Source organism: Clavispora lusitaniae, assembly GCF_014636115.1.
Source record: "Clavispora lusitaniae strain FDAARGOS_655 chromosome Unknown tig00000185_pilon, whole genome shotgun sequence".
Classification (NCBI taxonomy): domain Eukaryota; kingdom Fungi; phylum Ascomycota; class Pichiomycetes; order Serinales; family Metschnikowiaceae; genus Clavispora; species Clavispora lusitaniae.
Window position 1 is genome coordinate 17,142 of NW_027093979.1, and position 20,797 is coordinate 37,938.

The 20,797-nt window shown below is 42.2% G+C and overlaps 3 protein-coding genes and 2 non-coding genes across 5 annotated transcripts; 1 reads left to right on the forward strand and 4 right to left on the reverse strand. All coding sequences in view use genetic code 12, as the record gives it.

Moving 5' to 3' along the window:
* Nucleotides 1-591: 591 nt before the first annotated feature.
* Nucleotides 592-9,603, reverse strand: FOB63_003689 (uncharacterized protein; the record flags this gene model as incomplete). Its single annotated transcript, XM_066102345.1, has 1 exon — nt 592-9,603. One exon carries the CDS (start codon nt 9,601-9,603, stop codon nt 592-594), a length of 9,012 nt encoding a protein of 3,003 aa, XP_065958289.1.
* A 4,881-nt stretch (nt 9,604-14,484) lies between these two features.
* On the reverse strand, nt 14,485-14,557 carry FOB63_005631. Its single transcript has one exon. It is a non-coding gene; the product is annotated as a tRNA-Ala (tRNA).
* Nucleotides 14,558-14,563: 6 nt separating this feature from the next.
* On the reverse strand, nt 14,564-14,637 carry FOB63_005630. Its single transcript has one exon. It is a non-coding gene; the product is annotated as a tRNA-Ile (tRNA).
* A 940-nt stretch (nt 14,638-15,577) lies between these two features.
* FOB63_003690 (Eukaryotic aspartyl protease family protein) lies at nt 15,578-16,996 on the forward strand (the record flags this gene model as incomplete). The annotated part of the gene is made up of 1 exon (XM_002614768.1): nt 15,578-16,996. One exon carries the CDS (start codon nt 15,578-15,580, stop codon nt 16,994-16,996), a length of 1,419 nt encoding a protein of 472 aa, XP_002614814.1.
* Nucleotides 16,997-17,356: 360 nt separating this feature from the next.
* FCY2 (Fcy2p) lies at nt 17,357-18,946 on the reverse strand (the record flags this gene model as incomplete). The annotated part of the gene is made up of 1 exon (XM_002614767.1): nt 17,357-18,946. The coding sequence occupies one exon, from the start codon at nt 18,944-18,946 to the stop codon at nt 17,357-17,359; it is 1,590 nt and encodes a 529-aa protein (XP_002614813.1).
* Nucleotides 18,947-20,797: the final 1,851 nt, after the last annotated feature.

Consider the following 20,797-nt stretch of genomic DNA (forward strand, 5'->3'; position numbering starts at 1 on the left):
AGTGCCTCCGCCTTTTCTTTTAATACATCTCTTTACAAATGTTCATCTGTTTTATACGTGAGTAACCCTGCTAATCTGAATGTGCCAAGCGACCTTTTTTGATAGCTCCGTGGCATCCTTAATCTTCTCTGGTTGATCACATTCAACGAAGTTGGATAGAATGCAAATCAAGGTCTTTGCTTCATTCTTCAAAATTATGTAAATGAGAATGGCTCATTCTCGAAATCTGTTTCTCGACATCGCACAGACATTGAAAGCTCTGCTACCAAACCAAAAGAAAACAATTGAGCAGAATACTTGGATTATTACTTTTCAAGGATTCATTATCCTTACTTCCTTGAGTCTAAACCTCATCCTCATCCCTTACAGTAAAGTTACATAAACATGCAGCTCTCATTCTCTGGTTACTGCTTCAATTTGGTGAATTTTGTTACCTACATGTTTATATGAGAAGACGAATATCAAAAAAAATATGAAAATTAAAAATACTGCAACTCTCCGAAGATTGGAAGTCGAAAAAAAAACACCCTGTATAGGACGTACGGTGATCCCGTACTAACCGAGTAAATTTAAGAAATTTAAAAGTAGTCCTTACAATAAAAATATTGCAAGAAGTGAAAGCAACGCAGCAAAACCAGTAGTGCGCTTAAATCTTGTACCACCAGCGATAGAGGTTGCTGAAGGAGCAGCTGAAATTTGGCCAAGTCCTGAATTTGCAGCAACTCCTGAACTGGACAACCTGTAAGTCAACGTACTGGCGATAACAGGTGCTTCGGCTCCACCGGTTGACGCAAGAGTCTTTTTCCTCAGGAACGTTTGTGAATCTACATTCACATTCAGCCCCTCAACAACATGCGACTTTGCAGGCTCAAAAGTAGCCACAGAGAAAGTGCCCGTATGCATCCCAGGTTCGTCAGTGTCGGCAGAATGCGCAAAACTGGTACTTCTTGAAGGCGATACTGTGACACTACGACTGCTAATCAGGAGGTCAACATCAGAGAGCAAGGTCGAACTAGACGGAACTTTGCTCACATACGCACCAGTCGTCAAAAGTAGGGTATGAGAAAAAGTATGTGACTCCAAAATATTTTGCAGTACACTTGCCACAGCACCTGAGCAAACAGAAGTTACTGTCGCCAAATCACCATTGGAATTCATAATAGTATCCACAACGCCAGTTAAAGTCTCCAATCCACCAGTAGAGTCACTGGAGGTAAACGTAGTCGTATACTCAGTACATCCGGAACACTCCGAAAGTACAGAAGTCAGCGTCACCAAAGCACCATTACTATTTCTAGTAACATCAACAACACCAGTCAAAGTGTCTAATCCGCCAGTAGAGTCAGTTGAAATAAACGTAGTGGTGTACTCCGTGCAGTCTGGACAAAGAACAGAAGTCAGCGTCACCAAAGCACCATTACTATTTCTAGTAACATCAACAACACCAGTCAAAGTGTCTAATCCGCCAGTAGAGTCAGTTGAAATAAACGTAGTGGTGTACTCCGTGCAGTCTGGACAAAGAACAGAAGTCAGCGTCACCAAGGCACCATTCGAGTTCGTAGTAACATCAACAACACCAGTCAAAGTGTCTAATCCGCCAGTGGAATCAGTTGAAGTGAATGTAGTGGTGTACTCAGTGCAATCGGGACAAAGGAAAGAAGTCAGAGTCACCAAGGCACCATTCGAGTTCGTAGTAACATCAACAACACCAGTCAAAGTGTCTAATCCGCCAGTGGAATCAGTTGAAGTGAATGTAGTGGTGTACTCAGTGCAATCGGGACAAAGGAAAGAAGTCAGAGTCACTAATGCACCATTGCTGTTTGTAGTAACATCGACAACACCAGTCAAAGTGTCTAATCCGCCAGTAGAGTCACTGAATATGAATGTAGTGGTGTATTCCGTGCAGTCTGGACAAAGAACAGAAGTCAGAGTGACCAATGCACCGTTGGAGTTGGTTGTAACATCAACAACACCAGTGAATGTTTCAACATCGCCAGCTGCATCGAGAGACGTGAATCTAGTAGTGTACTCGGTGCATCCGGAACATGCCGAAAGAACAGAAGTCAGTGTCACCAATGCACCGTTAGAATTGGTTGTAACATCAACAACACCAGTGAATGTTTCAACATCGCCAGCCGCATCGAAAGACGTGAATCTAGTAGTGTACTCGGTGCATCCGGAACATGCCGAAAGAACAGAAGTCAGTGTCACCAAAGCACCGTTAGAATTGGTGGTAACATCAACAACACCAGTCAATGTTTCAACATCGCCAGCTGCATCGAGAGACGTGAATCTAGTAGTGTACTCGGTGCATCCGGAACATGCCGAAAGAACTGAAGTCAGTGTCACCAATGCACCGTTGGAGTTGGTTGTAACATCAACAACACCAGTCAATGTTTCCACATCGCCAGTAGAATCAGTTGAAGTGAATGTAGTGGTGTACTCAGTACAATCGGAGCAAATAATTGACGTCAGAGTGACCAAGGCACCATTGGAGTTTGTAGTAACATCAACAACACCAGTCAATGTTTCAACATCGCCAGCTGCATCGAGAGACGTGAATCTAGTAGTGTACTCGGTGCATCCGGAACATGCCGAAAGAACAGAAGTCAGTGTCACCAATGCACCGATGGAGTTGGTTGTAACATCAACAACACCAGTCAATGTTTCAACATCGCCAGCCGCATCGAGAGACGTGAATCTAGTAGTGTACTCGGTGCATCCGGAACATGCCGAAAGAACAGAAGTCAGCGTCACCAAAGCACCGTTAGAATTGGTGGTAACATCAACAACACCAGTCAATGTTTCAACATCGCCAGCCGCATCGAGAGACGTGAAGCTAGTAGTGTACTCGGTGCATCCGGAACATGCCGAAAGAACAGAAGTCAGTGTCACCAAAGCACCGTTAGAATTGGTGGTAACATCAACAACACCAGTCAATGTTTCAACATCGCCAGCCGCATCGAGAGACGTGAAGCTAGTAGTGTACTCGGTGCATCCGGAACATGCCGAAAGAACAGAAGTCAGTGTCACCAAAGCACCGTTAGAATTGGTGGTAACATCAACAACACCAGTCAATGTTTCAACATCGCCAGCCGCATCGAGAGACGTGAATCTAGTAGTGTACTCGGTGCATCCGGAACATGCCGAAAGAACAGAAGTCAGTGTCACCAATGCACCGATGGAGTTGGTTGTAACATCAACAACACCAGTCAATGTTTCAACATCGCCAGCTGCATCGAGAGACGTGAATCTAGTAGTGTACTCGGTGCATCCAGAACATGCCGAAAGAACAGAAGTCAGTGTCACCAAAGCACCGTCAGAATTGGTGGTAACATCAACAACACCAGTCAAAGTGTCTAAACCTCCAGTAGAGTCGGTGGATGCAAACGTAGTGGTGTACTCAGTACAATCGGAACAAATAATTGACGTCAGAGTTACCAAGGCACCATTGCTGTTTGTCGTAACGTCAACAACACCGGTCAAAGTAATGAGTGAACTCTCTGCATCAAGCGAGGTGAATGTAGTGGTGTACTCAGTGCATTCTGGACAAAGAACAGACGTCAGCGTAACCAAAGCACCATTTGAGTTTGTAGTAATATCGACAACACCAGTTAAAGTGTCTAATCCGCCAGTAGAGTCGGTGGATGCAAACGTAGTGGTGTATTCCGTGCAGTCAGAGCAGATAATTGACGTCAGAGTTACCAAAGCACCATTTGAGTTTGTAGTAATATCGACAACACCAGTCAAAGTGTCTAATCCGCCAGTAGAGTCGGTGGATGCAAACGTAGTGGTGTACTCAGTACAATCGGAGCAGATAATTGACGTCAGAGTGACCAAGGCACCATTGCTGTTTGTAGTGACATCAACAACACCAGTCAAAGTGTCTAATCCGCCAGTAGAGTCGGTGGATGCAAACGTAGTGGTGTACTCAGTACAATCGGAGCAAATAATTGACGTCAGAGTTACCAATGCACCATTCGAGTTTGTAGTAACATCAACAACACCAGTCAATGTGTCTAATCCGCCAGTAGAGTCGGTGGATGCAAATGTCGTGGTATATTCCGTGCAGTCAGAGCAGATAATTGACGTCAGAGTTACCAAGGCACCATTGCTGTTTGTAGTAACATCAACAACACCAGTCAATGTGTCTAATCCGCCAGTAGAGTCGGTGGATGCAAATGTAGTGGTGTATTCCGTGCAATCGGGACAAAGGAGAGAAGTCAGAGTCACTAATGCACCATTGCTGTTTGTAGTAACATCAACAACACCAGTCAAAGTGTCTAATCCGCCAGTAGAGTCGGTGGATGCAAACGTAGTGGTGTACTCAGTACAATCGGAGCAAATAATTGACGTCAGAGTTACCAATGCACCATTCGAGTTTGTAGTAACATCAACAACACCAGTCAATGTGTCTAAACCTCCAGTAGAGTCGGTGGATGCAAATGTAGTGGTGTATTCCGTGCAATCGGGACAAAGGAGAGAAGTCAGAGTCACTAATGCACCATTGCTGTTTGTAGTAACATCAACAACACCAGTCAATGTGTCTAAACCTCCAGTAGAGTCGGTGGATGCAAACGTAGTGGTGTATTCCGTGCAGTCTGGACAAAGAACAGAAGTCAGAGTGACCAACGCACCATTGGAGTTCGTAGTAACATCAACAACACCAGTCAATGTGTCTAAACCTCCAGTAGAGTCGGTGGATGCAAATGTAGTGGTGTATTCCGTGCAATCGGGACAAAGGAGAGAAGTCAGAGTCACTAATGCACCATTGCTGTTTGTCGTAACGTCAACAACACCAGCCAAAGTGTCTAAACCTCCAGTAGAGTCGGTGGATGCAAACGTAGTGGTGTACTCAGTACAATCGGAACAAATAATTGACGTCAGAGTTACCAAGGCACCATTGCTGTTTGTCGTAACGTCAACAACACCGGTCAAAGTAATGAGTGAACTCTCTGCATCAAGCGAGGTGAATGTAGTGGTGTACTCAGTGCAGTCTGGACAAAGAACAGACGTCAGCGTAACCAAAGCACCATTTGAGTTTGTAGTAATATCGACAACACCAGTTAAAGTGTCTAATCCGCCAGTAGAGTCGGTGGATGCAAACGTAGTGGTGTATTCCGTGCAGTCAGAGCAGATAATTGACGTCAGAGTTACCAAAGCACCATTTGAGTTTGTAGTAATATCGACAACACCAGTTAAAGTGTCTAATCCGCCAGTAGAGTCGGTGGATGCAAATGTTGTGGTGTATTCCGTGCAATCGGGACAAAGGAAAGAAGTCAGAGTCACTAATGCACCATTGCTGTTTGTAGTAACATCGACAACACCAGTCAAAGTGTCTAATCCGCCAGTAGAGTCGGTGGATGCAAACGTAGTGGTGTACTCAGTACAATCGGAGCAAATAATTGACGTCAGAGTTACCAATGCACCATTCGAGTTTGTAGTAACATCAACAACACCAGTCAATGTGTCTAAACCTCCAGTAGAGTCGGTGGATGCAAATGTAGTGGTGTATTCCGTGCAATCGGGACAAAGGAGAGAAGTCAGAGTCACTAATGCACCATTGCTGTTTGTCGTAACGTCAACAACACCAGCCAAAGTGTCTAAACCTCCAGTAGAGTCGGTGGATGCAAACGTAGTGGTGTACTCAGTACAATCGGAACAAATAATTGACGTCAGAGTTACCAAGGCACCATTGCTGTTTGTCGTAACGTCAACAACACCGGTCAAAGTAATGAGTGAACTCTCTGCATCAAGCGAGGTGAATGTAGTGGTGTACTCAGTGCAGTCTGGACAAAGAACAGACGTCAGCGTAACCAAAGCACCATTTGAGTTTGTAGTAATATCGACAACACCAGTTAAAGTGTCTAATCCGCCAGTAGAGTCGGTGGATGCAAATGTTGTGGTGTATTCCGTGCAATCGGGACAAAGGAAAGAAGTCAGAGTCACTAATGCACCATTGCTGTTTGTAGTAACATCGACAACACCAGTCAAAGTGTCTAATCCGCCAGTAGAGTCGGTGGATGCAAACGTAGTGGTGTACTCAGTACAATCGGAGCAAATAATTGACGTCAGAGTTACCAATGCACCATTCGAGTTTGTAGTAACATCAACAACACCAGTCAATGTGTCTAAACCTCCAGTAGAGTCGGTGGATGCAAATGTAGTGGTGTATTCCGTGCAATCGGGACAAAGGAGAGAAGTCAGAGTCACTAATGCACCATTGCTGTTTGTCGTAACGTCAACAACACCAGCCAAAGTGTCTAAACCTCCAGTAGAGTCGGTGGATGCAAACGTAGTGGTGTACTCAGTACAATCGGAACAAATAATTGACGTCAGAGTTACCAAGGCACCATTGCTGTTTGTCGTAACGTCAACAACACCGGTCAAAGTAATGAGTGAACTCTCTGCATCAAGCGAGGTGAATGTAGTGGTGTACTCAGTGCAGTCTGGACAAAGAACAGACGTCAGCGTAACCAAAGCACCATTTGAGTTTGTAGTAATATCGACAACACCAGTTAAAGTGTCTAATCCGCCAGTAGAGTCGGTGGATGCAAATGTTGTGGTGTATTCCGTGCAATCGGGACAAAGGAAAGAAGTCAGAGTCACTAATGCACCATTGCTGTTTGTAGTAACATCGACAACACCAGTCAAAGTGTCTAATCCGCCAGTAGAGTCGGTGGATGCAAACGTAGTGGTGTACTCAGTACAATCGGAGCAAATAATTGACGTCAGAGTTACCAATGCACCATTCGAGTTTGTAGTAACATCAACAACACCAGTCAATGTGTCTAAACCTCCAGTAGAGTCGGTGGATGCAAACGTAGTGGTGTATTCCGTGCAGTCTGGACAAAGAACAGAAGTCAGCGTCACCAAGGCACCATTGCTGTTTGTAGTAACATCAACAACACCAGTCAATGTGTCTAAACCTCCAGTAGAGTCGGTGGATGCAAACGTAGTGGTGTATTCCGTGCAGTCTGGACAAAGAACAGAAGTCAGAGTGACCAACGCACCATTGCTGTTTGTAGTGACATCGACAACACCAGTCAAAGTGTCTAATCCGCCAGTAGAGTCAGTTGAAATAAACGTAGTGGTGTACTCCGTGCAGTCTGGACGAAGAAGAGACGTCAGTGTCACCAATGCACCATTGCTGTTTGTAGTAACGTCAACAACACCGGTCAATGTGTCTAATCCGCCAGTAGAGTCGGTGGATGCAAACGTAGTGGTGTATTCCGTGCAGTCAGAGCAGATAATTGACGTCAGAGTTACCAATGCACCATTCGAGTTTGTAGTAACATCAACAACACCAGTCAATGTGTCTAATCCGCCAGTAGAGTCGGTGGATGCAAATGTTGTGGTGTATTCCGTGCAATCGGGACAAAGGAGAGAAGTCAGAGTCACTAATGCACCATTGCTGTTTGTAGTAACATCGACAACACCAGTCAAAGTGTCTAATCCGCCAGTAGAGTCGGTGGATGCAAACGTAGTGGTGTATTCCGTGCAGTCAGAGCAGATAATTGACGTCAGAGTTACCAATGCACCATTCGAGTTCGTAGTAACATCAACAACACCAGTCAAAGTGTCTAATCCGCCAGTAGAGTCGGTGGATGCAAACGTAGTGGTGTACTCAGTACAATCGGAGCAAATAATTGACGTCAGAGTTACCAATGCACCATTCGAGTTTGTAGTAACATCAACAACACCAGTCAATGTGTCTAATCCGCCAGTAGAGTCGGTGGATGCAAATGTAGTGGTGTAATCAGTGCATCCTGAACATTCAGAAGTCGAACCAGAAGACGATGTTCCGGAAATCACAGACGTCAGCGTAACCAAAGCACCATTTGAGTTTGTAGTAACATCGACAACACCTGTTAAAGTATCTTCGGCGCCTGAAGAATCGCGCGAAGTAAAAGTAGTGGTGTATTCTGTGCAGCCAGAACACGCGGAATTGGAAATGGTCGAAACCGTAGCAGAGTCTGCCGAAAAAGGCGAAGTCAATGTAGTCAAAGAGCCATCTGATTGGGTAGTGACAAGGATTTGGGCGGTTTCGGCTGGCGCTCCCAGGATACTGGCCGGGAAAGTAGTGATATATGAAGTGCAACCGGAACAGCCAATGGAACTTGCGGTTGCACCTGAGGTAGCACTTGATCCAAAACGAGAAGTAGACCCAAGACCAGAACCGGAGATCGAACTGAAGCCAGAAGAAATATCACTTGGCACATTACTTGACCCAAACCCAGATGAGCCGTAGGTTGAACTGCCGTAGGTTGAACTGCCGTAGATTGAACTGCCATAGGTTGAAGGCTCCGCACTTGTTAATGTGCTCGAACTAAATTGGAAGCTGGAGTTAAACCCGTGACTGTAGCTGAAAGTAAGGCTGGAAGCAGCTTCACTGCTAGAGGGTTTAAAAGTGGTGGGTTCAACACTGGAGCCAGAGCTGGAATGTGGTTCAAAGCTAGAACTTGACTCAAGGCTGGAACTCGATTCCAAGGAGGAGAATGAGCTTGAACTCAATGGAGTGGATGAACTAAGCAGGAGAAAAGTGCTTGGAGGAGTGCTGGTGTTTGCAGAATCGGAAAAGTTGAAAAGCGCCGGGGGAGCAGCAGGAAGGTCATAGACTGTACCACAGGCGTTACAAACAGCAGGCCGGGCAGGATTTGGAGGAGGCTGGCTGTAGGAAACATAAGACATGACAATGATGCCATTCTCTGAGTACGTGGCGCCGATTTGAACATACTGATTGTCATAACCTGGACCAATATTGAAGTAGAATGGCAAAAAAAGCTGGAAAACGGTCAATGTGTCACCGTCAATACTTGTTCCAGTGATGATACCTGCAGCAAACCCAATCACGTTACCGTTACCCCATCCTGCAATGTTGATGGTGTTGAGAGGGGTCGTTGCGCCAATACGGATTGACGAAGTAGACGTGGCAAGATACACTGTTTGATCCGGGCCTAAATCAAAAGTTACAGGTGAATCCAAAAGCAATATGGAGTTGTTTCCGACAGAGTAACATCCAGTACCACTCACCAGGGAATCCTGTTGCAAGTTCACCTCAGATAAACAGATGGTACCATTATTGTAAACGTCTTGTGCAATCTGACCAAAATAGGCAACACCTCCAGAATTGACGGTTTGAGCAAAAGTGATTGTGCCGTAGTTTTCTGGAGTCGCCGTCAAAAGAGGCCAAATATCCATGACTGTGGTGCCAACGGCTCCTTCTCCTCCCATGTAAATCTGCCCATAGTTCACAAAATAGAGACCCAAGAAATTGAAAGTTGGAGCTCCCAACTCATTGACGGCATTGAGAACAACTTCTCCGGTATTATAAATACCTTGCAAGAAGTTGACAGTCATACCGAGGTTAGTACCGGAATCTGTGATGAACAATCGTCCATTATTAGTAACTTCACCAGCGAAAACGTTCAACAAAATACCATATCTGTTGTCAAAGGAAAGGGTAGCCCCTGAATTGATTTGAAGATCGTCAATGTAGGTTGCCGCACCGTAGCCCTCTTCATCTTGAGAAACAACAGTTAATCCGAGCGCGAAGTGAATTATGGCTGCCAAGCTCAAAAAGAAGCTAGAAGCAAGCCGCATAATTCAGTTGCCTTCAAGGACGAAGGAAATGTGCGTCATTAAGAACACTTTGAATTTTTGGGATTGGCCTTTTTCCGATTCCGTTTCTGGTGAGAAAACCAAACGGGTATCCGGCGAGATGCGGACTTCGGTGTCATGCATGACGCTTAAATGTTGTACTTCCGCATAATGCATCATGCGCTCTCGATCCTTTGTCGTTGTTGACACCTCGTTTGTAACGAACTTCTGGTGACAAAGGCAATTGCTGCATGACCAAGACTTTTAAAACCTAGAGCTGGTGGATCTAAGGAAACTTTGATTCAACACTATATACTCAACGTTTGCTTTTGAAGAGCCTGAAATTTGTGGTGCAATCATCAAAAGTTCATGCACAATCAGGAATTGAGCACTGCAGAGATATGCACGACAGTTTTCAATCCTTCCCTTCCTCTCCTCAAATAATTCCGTTCTTTGGCTATCAAGCATCTACAATGGATTGTATTCAACAATTGCTATTCAGAGAGTATTTCGTGAAGGCTGATTTCTTTGGAGCTATCAACATCCTTCTTTCCGAGTTTCGGAAACTCGGGGAAGTGTCTGTCTTTGATGGAAATTTCCGACAGATCCGCTTCTATTTTGACTTCCTGCTTCAAAATTCGGCATTTGATAAGTAGTGAAGTGTATCGCTTTATTTTTTCTGCGAAACAATGAATTTAAAAATCCGGAACATGCGTGATAAGACTCATATGACCTACCTCGGGCAAATATCCTGGCTTGTTAATCTCGTTACTAATAACCCCACTACATCATATCCTTATCAATCAGGAAAACGAGGGTTGCAATGAATCATTAAGATGGACCTGGTCCTACCGAGGCTTCGATGAAGCATAGAATGTTCGCTTCCTTAATTCTCTTTTACGGACTCTTCTTCGTCTACTTCTTGCCTTCAATGCATATCTCTACATGCAAATCGGTAGTACCATACTTCTCTTTATGTATGATCATGCAAGAGCAAATTGCAACACCATTTGCCTTCCTCGGTGACGGGCTAACCCTTTTCAAAAACAAGACACAAAAATTGGAAAAAATTGGAGAATAGCACTATATAGGATTGAAAGTAATGTAGAAAAGAGAAGAAAACTTTGGCACTGAGGGAGAACCCCCAAAACGCATTGTTTCCGTATGATTCTATGCGAGACGAGAATCTTGACATGAAAACACAGCATCCGAACTCATATGTAATCTTACTATTGACAATCTTCAATGCATTTGCTCTAGACCTGATTTATTATCTAGGTAGTTGCAACAGCTCTTATCTATCTGACGAAAATTCACTTGCTGGTGATGCAAAGTCGTTATATATGCAGTATAATATAAAGTGTGATGCACAAGCTCTGAAATGAAGGATGGGTAAATTTCGGCCGCGGAAAAAGTAATCGAATCGAATACAGGGAAGCGGATATTTTACTTGGTTTCTATTATTCTCTCCCCTTACACATAAGACTGAAAGAACTAAAATACAATCGCTAGTAGTGATCCTCTTCGTAGATAGTCAATTGTTGTCAAAACTTTCTGCGTAGATGGACTTGAAGCTTTTTTACGAAGTTGTGGTTTGAAGAAATGGCACAGAAGCTGAATGGTTATGCATCGTGGAAACGCTATGCTCCATTAAACGATACATGCTTGAATATGAACAGGCAAAACTTGCCGAAACTCGTGCATTAACACCAATAATTTTAAAAAAAAAAAAAAAAAAAAAAAAAAAGAAATGCAGGGAAGGATTTCAGGCCAATGAGGAGGAAGGACGTTGCGGATAGAGGCCTAGTTACATGCATCATGAATTCCGACATCCTTTAATGTTCGTGCTCGCATTGATGCATGATTAACGCAAGTGCAATGCGTCTAATGTATGATTAATGCAAGTGCAGTTCATGGGTGTATTGCTCAACAAATATTAGCCAAAAATTACTATCAACCATTCCCGTGTAGCTGACCCTTCAATAACATGAATGGCAAGCATTAGCAAGAACAATTTCTACTACCTTTTTGAAAATGTTCCGCATCTTTTTTGGTTATACAGTGGTGCCTTTGCTTGACGCAATCATTTTCTACACAATTTTCTGCGTCTGTAAATTGGGACATTTAAGACATCCAGCAATTATTCCTGTCCCTCTTGTCTTGTCAATAAGCCACAGTGTCGTGAATCCTTCCTGTTTACATCTATTGACTTGATGCAATACCACTATTGTCTTCTGTATCTCATTACTGCCATTGCCTGTGCTAGTTTCTTGGTACGACATCATGCTAGAATGCCTTAATACATATAATGTTATTCGAATAAATCGCTGGGCTCCTCCGATAGTAAGTACCATTTTTCTAACTTCAACTGAATGTAATTTGATATTCGACATTGTTCTGGAGGTCTCACTAGCGCAGGCTTGTTCCGCCATACAAATTAGCATGAAGTATTTTCCTTTGATAGCCCAACGGTTCTTGGGTCCCAAGTAATTCTTATATACAGCATGAACAAGTTGTATAACAGGAATGTCACGGTGAAATCCGATCGAGTTAAGTTTTTTCTATTAAAGACAAACTAGTTGATATTTATGAAGGGTGGCTAGAAAAAATGAAAGGAAACAGAAAATGGGATTTGTTGGCCGTCCTTTTTTGGGACACTTATCCATCACGGAAAACTCCGCTATATTTCCTACGTAGGGCGGACAAAGCACGCATAGGCTACTGTACATCAACATATGCGCTATGCACCACATCATCACTTGCGCAAGTCTTCAACATAAACTTGCATGCACATTTGCATGGGTTATGATAGCTTTGCTGCACAAGCGCATTTAACCCTCTTTTTTCGCTCTTTCTGAATTTAAACTCAACGGAATTGACTCGTTGGTTGCACAGGATCATGTGAAAGAAGAAAGAAAATGAAGTAAACAGGGAAGAAGGACGGATTTCTTTCTCCACCAGCACCCGTAATTATGTTTTATAGGCCGATTTGGAATTATGTTCATCCCATTAAAAATTTTAACCCAAATTTTTGAATTTATGTGAAAGCTGCACAATTCAAATTGTATTGTACAAAGGTCCCCACTAACAATGCAAACAAGTAAGCTACCTCATACAAACTCCCAAAAGTTACATCTAGCGAAATGGTCATTGCAAAAAGTACATACAATTTCAGTCTGCATCAATTTGAACGCTTAATTCCGTACTCATGTGGCTTGGATTTGACAATTTGCCGGTTAATGCATCTTGGTAGGACTTAACAGCAAGGACGAAATTATGGGATACATATTGTTTGTGAAAATTTATGATTCGATTCATTCGTCCCATACTATAACAGTGTCCCCAAGTCTATACTAAAAACACGACAGCACGACTGCAATCGAGCTCACAAGAACATGAAAACAGATATATACCCACTGGTTTGAGATCTTGCAAAAGGCTTATTGGCAGAATGTTCATAGTTCAACATAATCGTTCCTAGGTTATTCCTTCGTGCCTCAAGAAAATTCAATTATACAATTACATTATCGTTTTTATATCAAGAAATTCAGTCAGAAAACAAGGTGAGACAACTTTGCGCTTTGTTACGAAAAGTTTGAACTAGCTGGTAAGGCATCTGATTATTCACTTGACTGATTATTTTGTTTTATTGAGAGACTATAGTCTATACTGAGTGGAATAAACTACTCTAATTCAAATTTGGAACCATGGAAAGTCGTCCTCAATCAGTTAAAAAAATTTTGTTTGGCCTATGTGAACCCCTGCCACTAAACTGCAGAAATTCTCATACCGAGTCTTTTCTACATGGTATCCTAACTATTAACATCCCTCAAAATCAGGAACAAAAGGAATAGAGGAGATACATGTACCAAAATTCAATCTCGCATACAATGTTATTTGAAGAGAGTTCTTATTGAGTCACGCAACAAGCACCAATTTTTTTCAGCGACTGAGCTGGTTTCAAATTTCGAATGCCATACAGTATCAAACAATTGAGGCTATATCAAATGCTTAATCTCAGATCACTTTCTGCAAAAGAATTTCTTCCTTAAGAAATTTCATTCGTGAAGGAAGTTTTCAGGTATATATCTTCAAAATGGTTAATTAAACTTCCCTGGTGTTGTTAGGTCAACCATACCGGGGAACCTGGCAGTATCCCAACTTCCGGTTATGGTACCTACCAGATAAGCCACACCCTTATCTGGCTCGATTACTGATAAGCTTCGCCGTATGAGATAAGCCTCATACCCCTATTTACTACGTCTATAAGAATGCTGGCTTCCTATTGTAGTTGGAAGCCAGGAACCAAGAAGTTCACACACACTGAATATACACTACCGCTTATATTCCGAACCTAACAGGTGTATCCACGTACGCTTCTGCTGGGATAACTAAGCATATCGACTCAAACTTGTTCTTATCATTATTTAATTTTTTATGCTTGCCTGAATCCATTTCATTATGCTTCTATTTCGTTTTCTACTAGTCCTTCTCTTGTGCAATTTTTTTCTAATTCTAATGCAAATTCGCATTTTTTAAAAACTGTGACAGGCTCATACAAAATACCCCAAATAAAAGTACAACGAAAAATCAAACAACAAACAATTTTCAGGTTATACACTACCTAAAAGAAATGAACCATAAAGCAAGAATGATACAGAAATATTCGATAATAAAAAACTTGAAGATATTGCAGCAGATGAAATAATACACATACAGCTGATGTGAGGGTAATATACAGTAGGCTTAGGGTAAGAACGTCATTGTTAGGAAATGCATACAACACTTTCAAAGCCTTTGAAACTCTTATAGCCAAAAAGAGAATGAAAGATTGGGTAAAGCAACTTGCGCTGCCAGAAGATCTACAAAGAATTTTTAAAAAAATGGACGAGTCCGGAGTCGAACCGGAGACCTTTCCCATGCTAAGGGAACGCGCTACCAACTACGCCACACGCCCGAGAAATGGTCCCTAGCAGGATCGAACTGCTGATCTTGGCGTTATTAGCACCACGCCTTAACCAACTGGGCCAAGGGACCTGATTTGAAATGGAATTATCACAGAAATGACTGGTTCGTATGGATCAGCCAAGAATGACTTGAACACAGATTCAGATTCGAGCATGATAGTATGCAACGAGTTGCAGGTTCTTTAAATCATCTTTCGTATAATCCTTGATGGTACGAAGATCATTTCTGGCCCCGCGTAGTAGTAAGAATGGATATGCAATGAATACATTAATTGAAGTCAACTTATGGCGTACGGGCAGCACCGTTCTTGAATGCTTGTTCCTTCTATCATCAGTCACTTGACTGTAAACCACACCGGTTAATGTGTATAGTCACCAATCTCGAAATTATCATTCCAAATCTTGTTTGAAATGAGCGCTATCTTGTGGCCAAGTTCTTGTACTTTGACACTCTCGGAATGAAAGTCAGAGGAGATCCCCCGTTTTCATTGTTTCATTTAAGCAGGCCCGCAGGGAATTTTCAAGAGACATTTATCTTGCTCCACAGTCGACGCAAGTCTGCGTTCAACGCTCACCCACAACGAAAATCTGATAGCTTAACTTATCATAATGCAATTCAGGAAAGAAATTGCTGGCGAAAATAAGTTACATCAAATTAGGAGTCCTATGCCGATATCAGACAGTTGGTTGACTATTCTCCTACATTACATGCACGCACATCTCGAGGAAACTTCTCTCGCATCACCGGATGCAACTTTTCCCTTTTCAATTTTACAAATATGGTATTACTAGTGCATTTGCGCTACTCTCATGAGAAATAACAAGAAAATATCGCCATCTTTCGGCAAACGAAAGTGAGTCTATCCTCGTGTTTCTTGACATACGTATTTACGATAGAGAAGAGAGGCGTTATGCAAGACTACATGCAACATTTAGAGCCGTTCCATTTTTCAATATAAACACTCGGCCTGTCTTCCCATTATACTTTTTTTGCAGTCTATTTATAAGCCATGTGGAAACGTTTCTTTCTCTCTGTTGCAGCAGTTGCTGCTCAGTGGGTAAACCCAACTTCTCGTCAGTCTGATTCTTCGTTAGAGTCTTCTGATGAGATATACCAGGGAAAAGTGGAAACAGGCATGTCCTTCGGTTCTCCTCCACAGCCCATAAATGCTTCATTAAACATGGACTACTCTTTCATTTGTTTATCACCCTCGATCGGCTTCAAGAATGGTTCTTACTACGATATGCCAGACAATGTCACTGAGGAAGCAACTTTCTTTCCTTTTGAAGATGACCCTGTGCTTGGCCAAGAGAGAATTGAAATTGGGGGCTTTGAACTCGAAGACTTCAGCGCCACAGTCGATCCTTTCGGTGGAGATCCAATCGTTGGTCTCGGATTATCTAGCTTGATAGAAGTGACATCCCCACTCGATTCGTTAGTGAACTCTGGCTACATCAAAAGTAGGTCTTTCTCTTATGGAATTACCCTGGGCCAACAGGACGTTTTATTTGGAGCTATCGACCACGGCAGATATCAGGAGCCTCTTCGAAAGTTCAAAATGTTTAATTATTTATCTACTGGTTTAAATGGCATAGGACCAACTATTCTTTTGGACGGCATGGCAGCTAATAACTTTCTGATTTCCAGCCAAACTGTAGTGACGCTTAACGGAGACACTATATTCCAGCCAGATTATTACGTTGCTTTACTTGAGCACTTCAATGCCACATTCGACATAAAGCAACTATTTATCCAGACGCCACTAATATCATGTCTGTACATGAACCTGACAGAATACTTTTCCATATACTTCAGTGGAGAGGAGTACAGAATTCCCGAAAAGAATTTCATTTCGTACTTCACAGACTCTCAAGGCAATGTTACAGGATGTAAACTATCTGGAGAGTTGGCAAGAATTGACCAGAGTCCCCTGTTAAGTTTTTCAATATTTTTCAATGACAGTTACATGATAGTGGACTACGACACAGAAGAGATCGGCTTTGCCCCATTGGCTTCTGAATCGAGATCTCAGAATATTGAGGTAATCTCCACAGGTGTCCCACTGGCAACTCCAGCGCAGTATTTTAACTACACCACCGCTTGGGAATACCTGCAAAGAATATTGGGTTCTACTGTGGAATTCATTTACACACTGGCTCATCCAACTTACCCAATGTACACGGGAAGACGCCTTAAGGAAAGCGCTACTGAATCATTTAACACTGCATCTACTCACACCATTAAACAGACAGCTACGACAAGCCCATCATTTGAATCAATCTCTCTGGAAAAGCCTTCTTCGTCCAAGGCCAATAACAATGATACAAAGCCGTCCTCGTCTTCTAAAGGTCTTGCTGAAAAGCAAACGTTACCTGGTAGTCTCACCCTTTTCTTTGCATCTTGTATCGGTGCTTTAATGATGATTTAAAGCAAGAAGAAATTGCAGATGAACCAGGCAGAAGTTTACGCTGGAGTAACATCACCATTGAATATAGCAAAATTTCAGCCACTTCTTAAATATATTAGATTTAATTAGAGCAAGCTCATAAGAGAGAGTAATGAAAACATTTGCCTTGTCTGCCGCATTAAAGATCCGACGTATGTTGAAAACGAAACAAATAATGGTATTAGACAAATTACGGAACGTATGATAGAGACTACAGCAGAATATTACCATTAAAGGGTGACCCACCCAAATTTTTATCAGTGTATATGTACAGGTTGAATGTAAGCTTTAAAAATTAGACATCAACTTTAGCGCTCAGCTATAAAATGAGGCATCTCGGACCTAACGTCCGAAATACTTGAGTTCAAATGGTCTTGCGCAACAGTAAGCGATGAAAGAACCAGCAATGTTAAGTTCAAAACCAATATCACCTCCATATTCACCAAGTTTTTTTGCAATCACACCCTGATACCAGGTTTGGTTCATAGAAAGAACCGTGCACGCCACACCAACCGCAAAAGCGAAAACACCTGCAACACCCACGGGCAACTTAGATCTGTCATCACAATCTTCCGGATTGTAGCCCTTGAATCCTCTTCTGAACACAAAGTGTTCAGCCAACGTGATACCAATGTAAATGGAGACATTGTAACCGATAATACTCAAGAAGTTCGACATGGTTTCGGCAAAGACATAGTAAGCTGGGATACACAAAGCAAGAGACACGAAATTACCAATCAAACACCAGCCCAATCTTGGAAATCTGGCCAATGGCGACCAAATAGCTTGTGTGGCCAAAGACAAGGAGTAAGAACCAGGCAAGTTATTAGAAATGGTGGAAAACGCCAAAACGACCACGCAAAACTTACCGAAACCGTGAAGACTGTCTGTCACCAAAACCTGGTAGATAAGGCCACCAACAGAGTTGTCATCATAAGCTGCTTTCCATGCTGGGTCGCTGTGGGTACTCGTGGCAATAGCTGCACCCAAAATCATAGTGAAAATAGCAGGAAAACTCAAGCCAACAACCATACAGAAGAAAATCTTCCATGGGTTAGTGTTGCTAGGCATGTACACAAAATAATCAGCAGCGGAAGGCGACCAGCCTGCAGTAAGACCAAAAATGGCACTGATGAATGTCAAGACGTTTCCAGCTTCCGTAGTTCCGGTCTCCATATGACCCCAAGTGAATTTGTGAGACATTGTGAAACGGGCAATGATGATGAGGTAAACAATACAGTTTGGGATCCAGCAGTATCTCTCGTAAATGTGGATTGTTTTGTAGCCGAAGAGAGCCAAAACACTAGTGATAACCACAAAAATCAAACAGCCAGCCCAAGCAGGCAAACTTCCTAATGACACCAACATTTGAACAGAAGGAATGATGTTGATGGCGTTCCATCCGATACACGAGATCACATTGAAGAACGCAAAAACACGGCCCATGATGTTACCGGTGAAGTATCTGGAAAGAATCTGCTGACGGAGGCCAAACTTGGCTCCGAAAATAGAGTACAACCCAACGGGAATAGAGCCAAGGATACCCATGAAGACAATGCACAAAATACAAGTTCTAAAGTCGAGATCGTAGTATGTTGGTCCCATCATACCAGTACTCAATGTGGAAACAGCAAAGTTGGGCGAAAGGAAAACAGTCAAGGAGTTCAACCAATTTCCATCTTCTCTTTTGCTCTCAGGCACCCGTTCAACACCTCTAATTTCGGCATTGAACTTGAGACCGATCTTGTTCAAGAAGTTATCTGTTTTCTCCAACCTCGCCTCGCGTTCGCTGACATCTACAGAAGAATCCGTTTCTCCAAACTCTTCTTCTTTCGTCGAGTGAAAAACCTGCTCCTCCTTGTCTTCTTCTTTCGTAGCCTCGAGAATGTCTTCTCTCTTGCTAATTTCCTTATCTTCTGTTGGCAGCGACATTGTCCAGCTTTGCGATTGGAGGTATCAGGGTGATGATTCAAAAAATAAGGGAAACGAAAGAAAAGAAAGGAGGAGGGGAGGATAACAAAAAAAAAAAGAAAAAAAGGAAATGTGTCTCCCAGACCTGTCATGCGACATTCAAAATGACATGCATATGCGATGAAGCAATCGTTTTTCTTACGAGTTAATACGGTGTTGTATTCTACAGATATTTAAGAACAGGCAACATCACAGGTTTTGGAATAAAAACACTACATCCTTCTGGAATTAAGCTTCTCAAAAACTGTAGAAAATTACTGTTCTACAGAATTTTTTCAGCTGCTGACCCGTTTCTGTCATGCATGAATATGCAGTGCGCGGCTCAGAACGACTGTTTTTCCGATGCTTTTTGCCGTACAAACATGCGGATGGCCCATTTTTTCATCCCACTCATCTCCCCGGCCTGCAGGAGCATCTTTCATTTACATTTTGTATACAGTACAATTCCACATAAACGCATTAAAGTTAATGGGTATTTCTCACGTTTGAGTTGCAAAATGATCAATTTTATAGAGAACTTCTCCATTTACTGAATATTTCTTGATAAGCACCTACAAGCATTGGTATTAGAGGCGTTGGATGCACGTTTGAATTCAATTGCAACGTTACAGTAGTAATCGCACACCTTATCAGTGCGACATTCCTGTAAAACATAGATAGGAAATGCAGACTAATTCTACTTTCCCGTTTAGGAATGCATTCCGGAATCCATGATGTATCTTTGGTATCTTTTATGAAAATGGTATATATACGCATGATGTCTTACCTTTGAAGCATATTGTCCAATTGGAAAATTCATACACAAAGGCTTGTTTAATGCGAAAATGCGCACTTCACAAATTAAGTTTACATTGCCACCTGGATAAAATCCTCTTGTAACCTCATGTAAGCTGTCTCAAGGAATCAAAGTAAGAAAAAAATAATAACAGTGAAGACTGAACTTCATATCTATAGAATCGTTGTATAGAAGACGACACAATTGAAGGAAGAGCCTGAACAAATGTACTTTCAGCAGGAAAAAATATGACGAACACCAGTTTCTTAATATGGTGGCGAAAACTCGACTATACTGTAATCAAAAGCTAATCTTCGAAGTTTGCTAGGATGTCTGAGTTGTCCAATCACTAGACCGCGATATTGTTTCGTCACCTTCAATGCTGTAGGATCCACATCTCTATCAATGCTTAACCAAGTCTCTCTGGAAACCTAAACTAGAGCAATAATAAATTGTCAAAATTGCAGGGAGGCGAGAATTGCCTTATAATCCCTATATCTTCAACTATATAAATCACCTATTTTCCACTTTATAGGAAGACAGGAACTAAAACGACCTTTGAATACTCATTCCGAATCCAATGCCCAAAAAGGAAATATCTTACATCAGGGTTCGTGGTAAACCGGAATAATTGGGTTTAGGAGAATCCCAGTGCTTTTGATAATACCAAGAAATGTAGTTCATATCATTTATTCCCGATCTCCTATTACTACTAGGAAACAAGGAGTTGAAGAAGAAAAAATAAGCCAATATTCTTCGGTATTCATCCAGATTTCAGCACCGCCATCCGATTGCCAGGAATGTTGCAATATTGTTTCATATATGTCATACCTCACCTTATTGACGCTAATAAACCATCAGTTGTATATCCATTCATATTACTTCATACTATGTACTTCTAATTTTTCTTCACATTTGCCACCGGGAAAAGGGCCCAGTTAACCGAGGGACATTACTGAATGAAATTTCTCACATTGGCTGACTGATTACTTCCCTGCTTAAAATCTCTATTTTGGGAAAGAAAGTGCTCACTCATT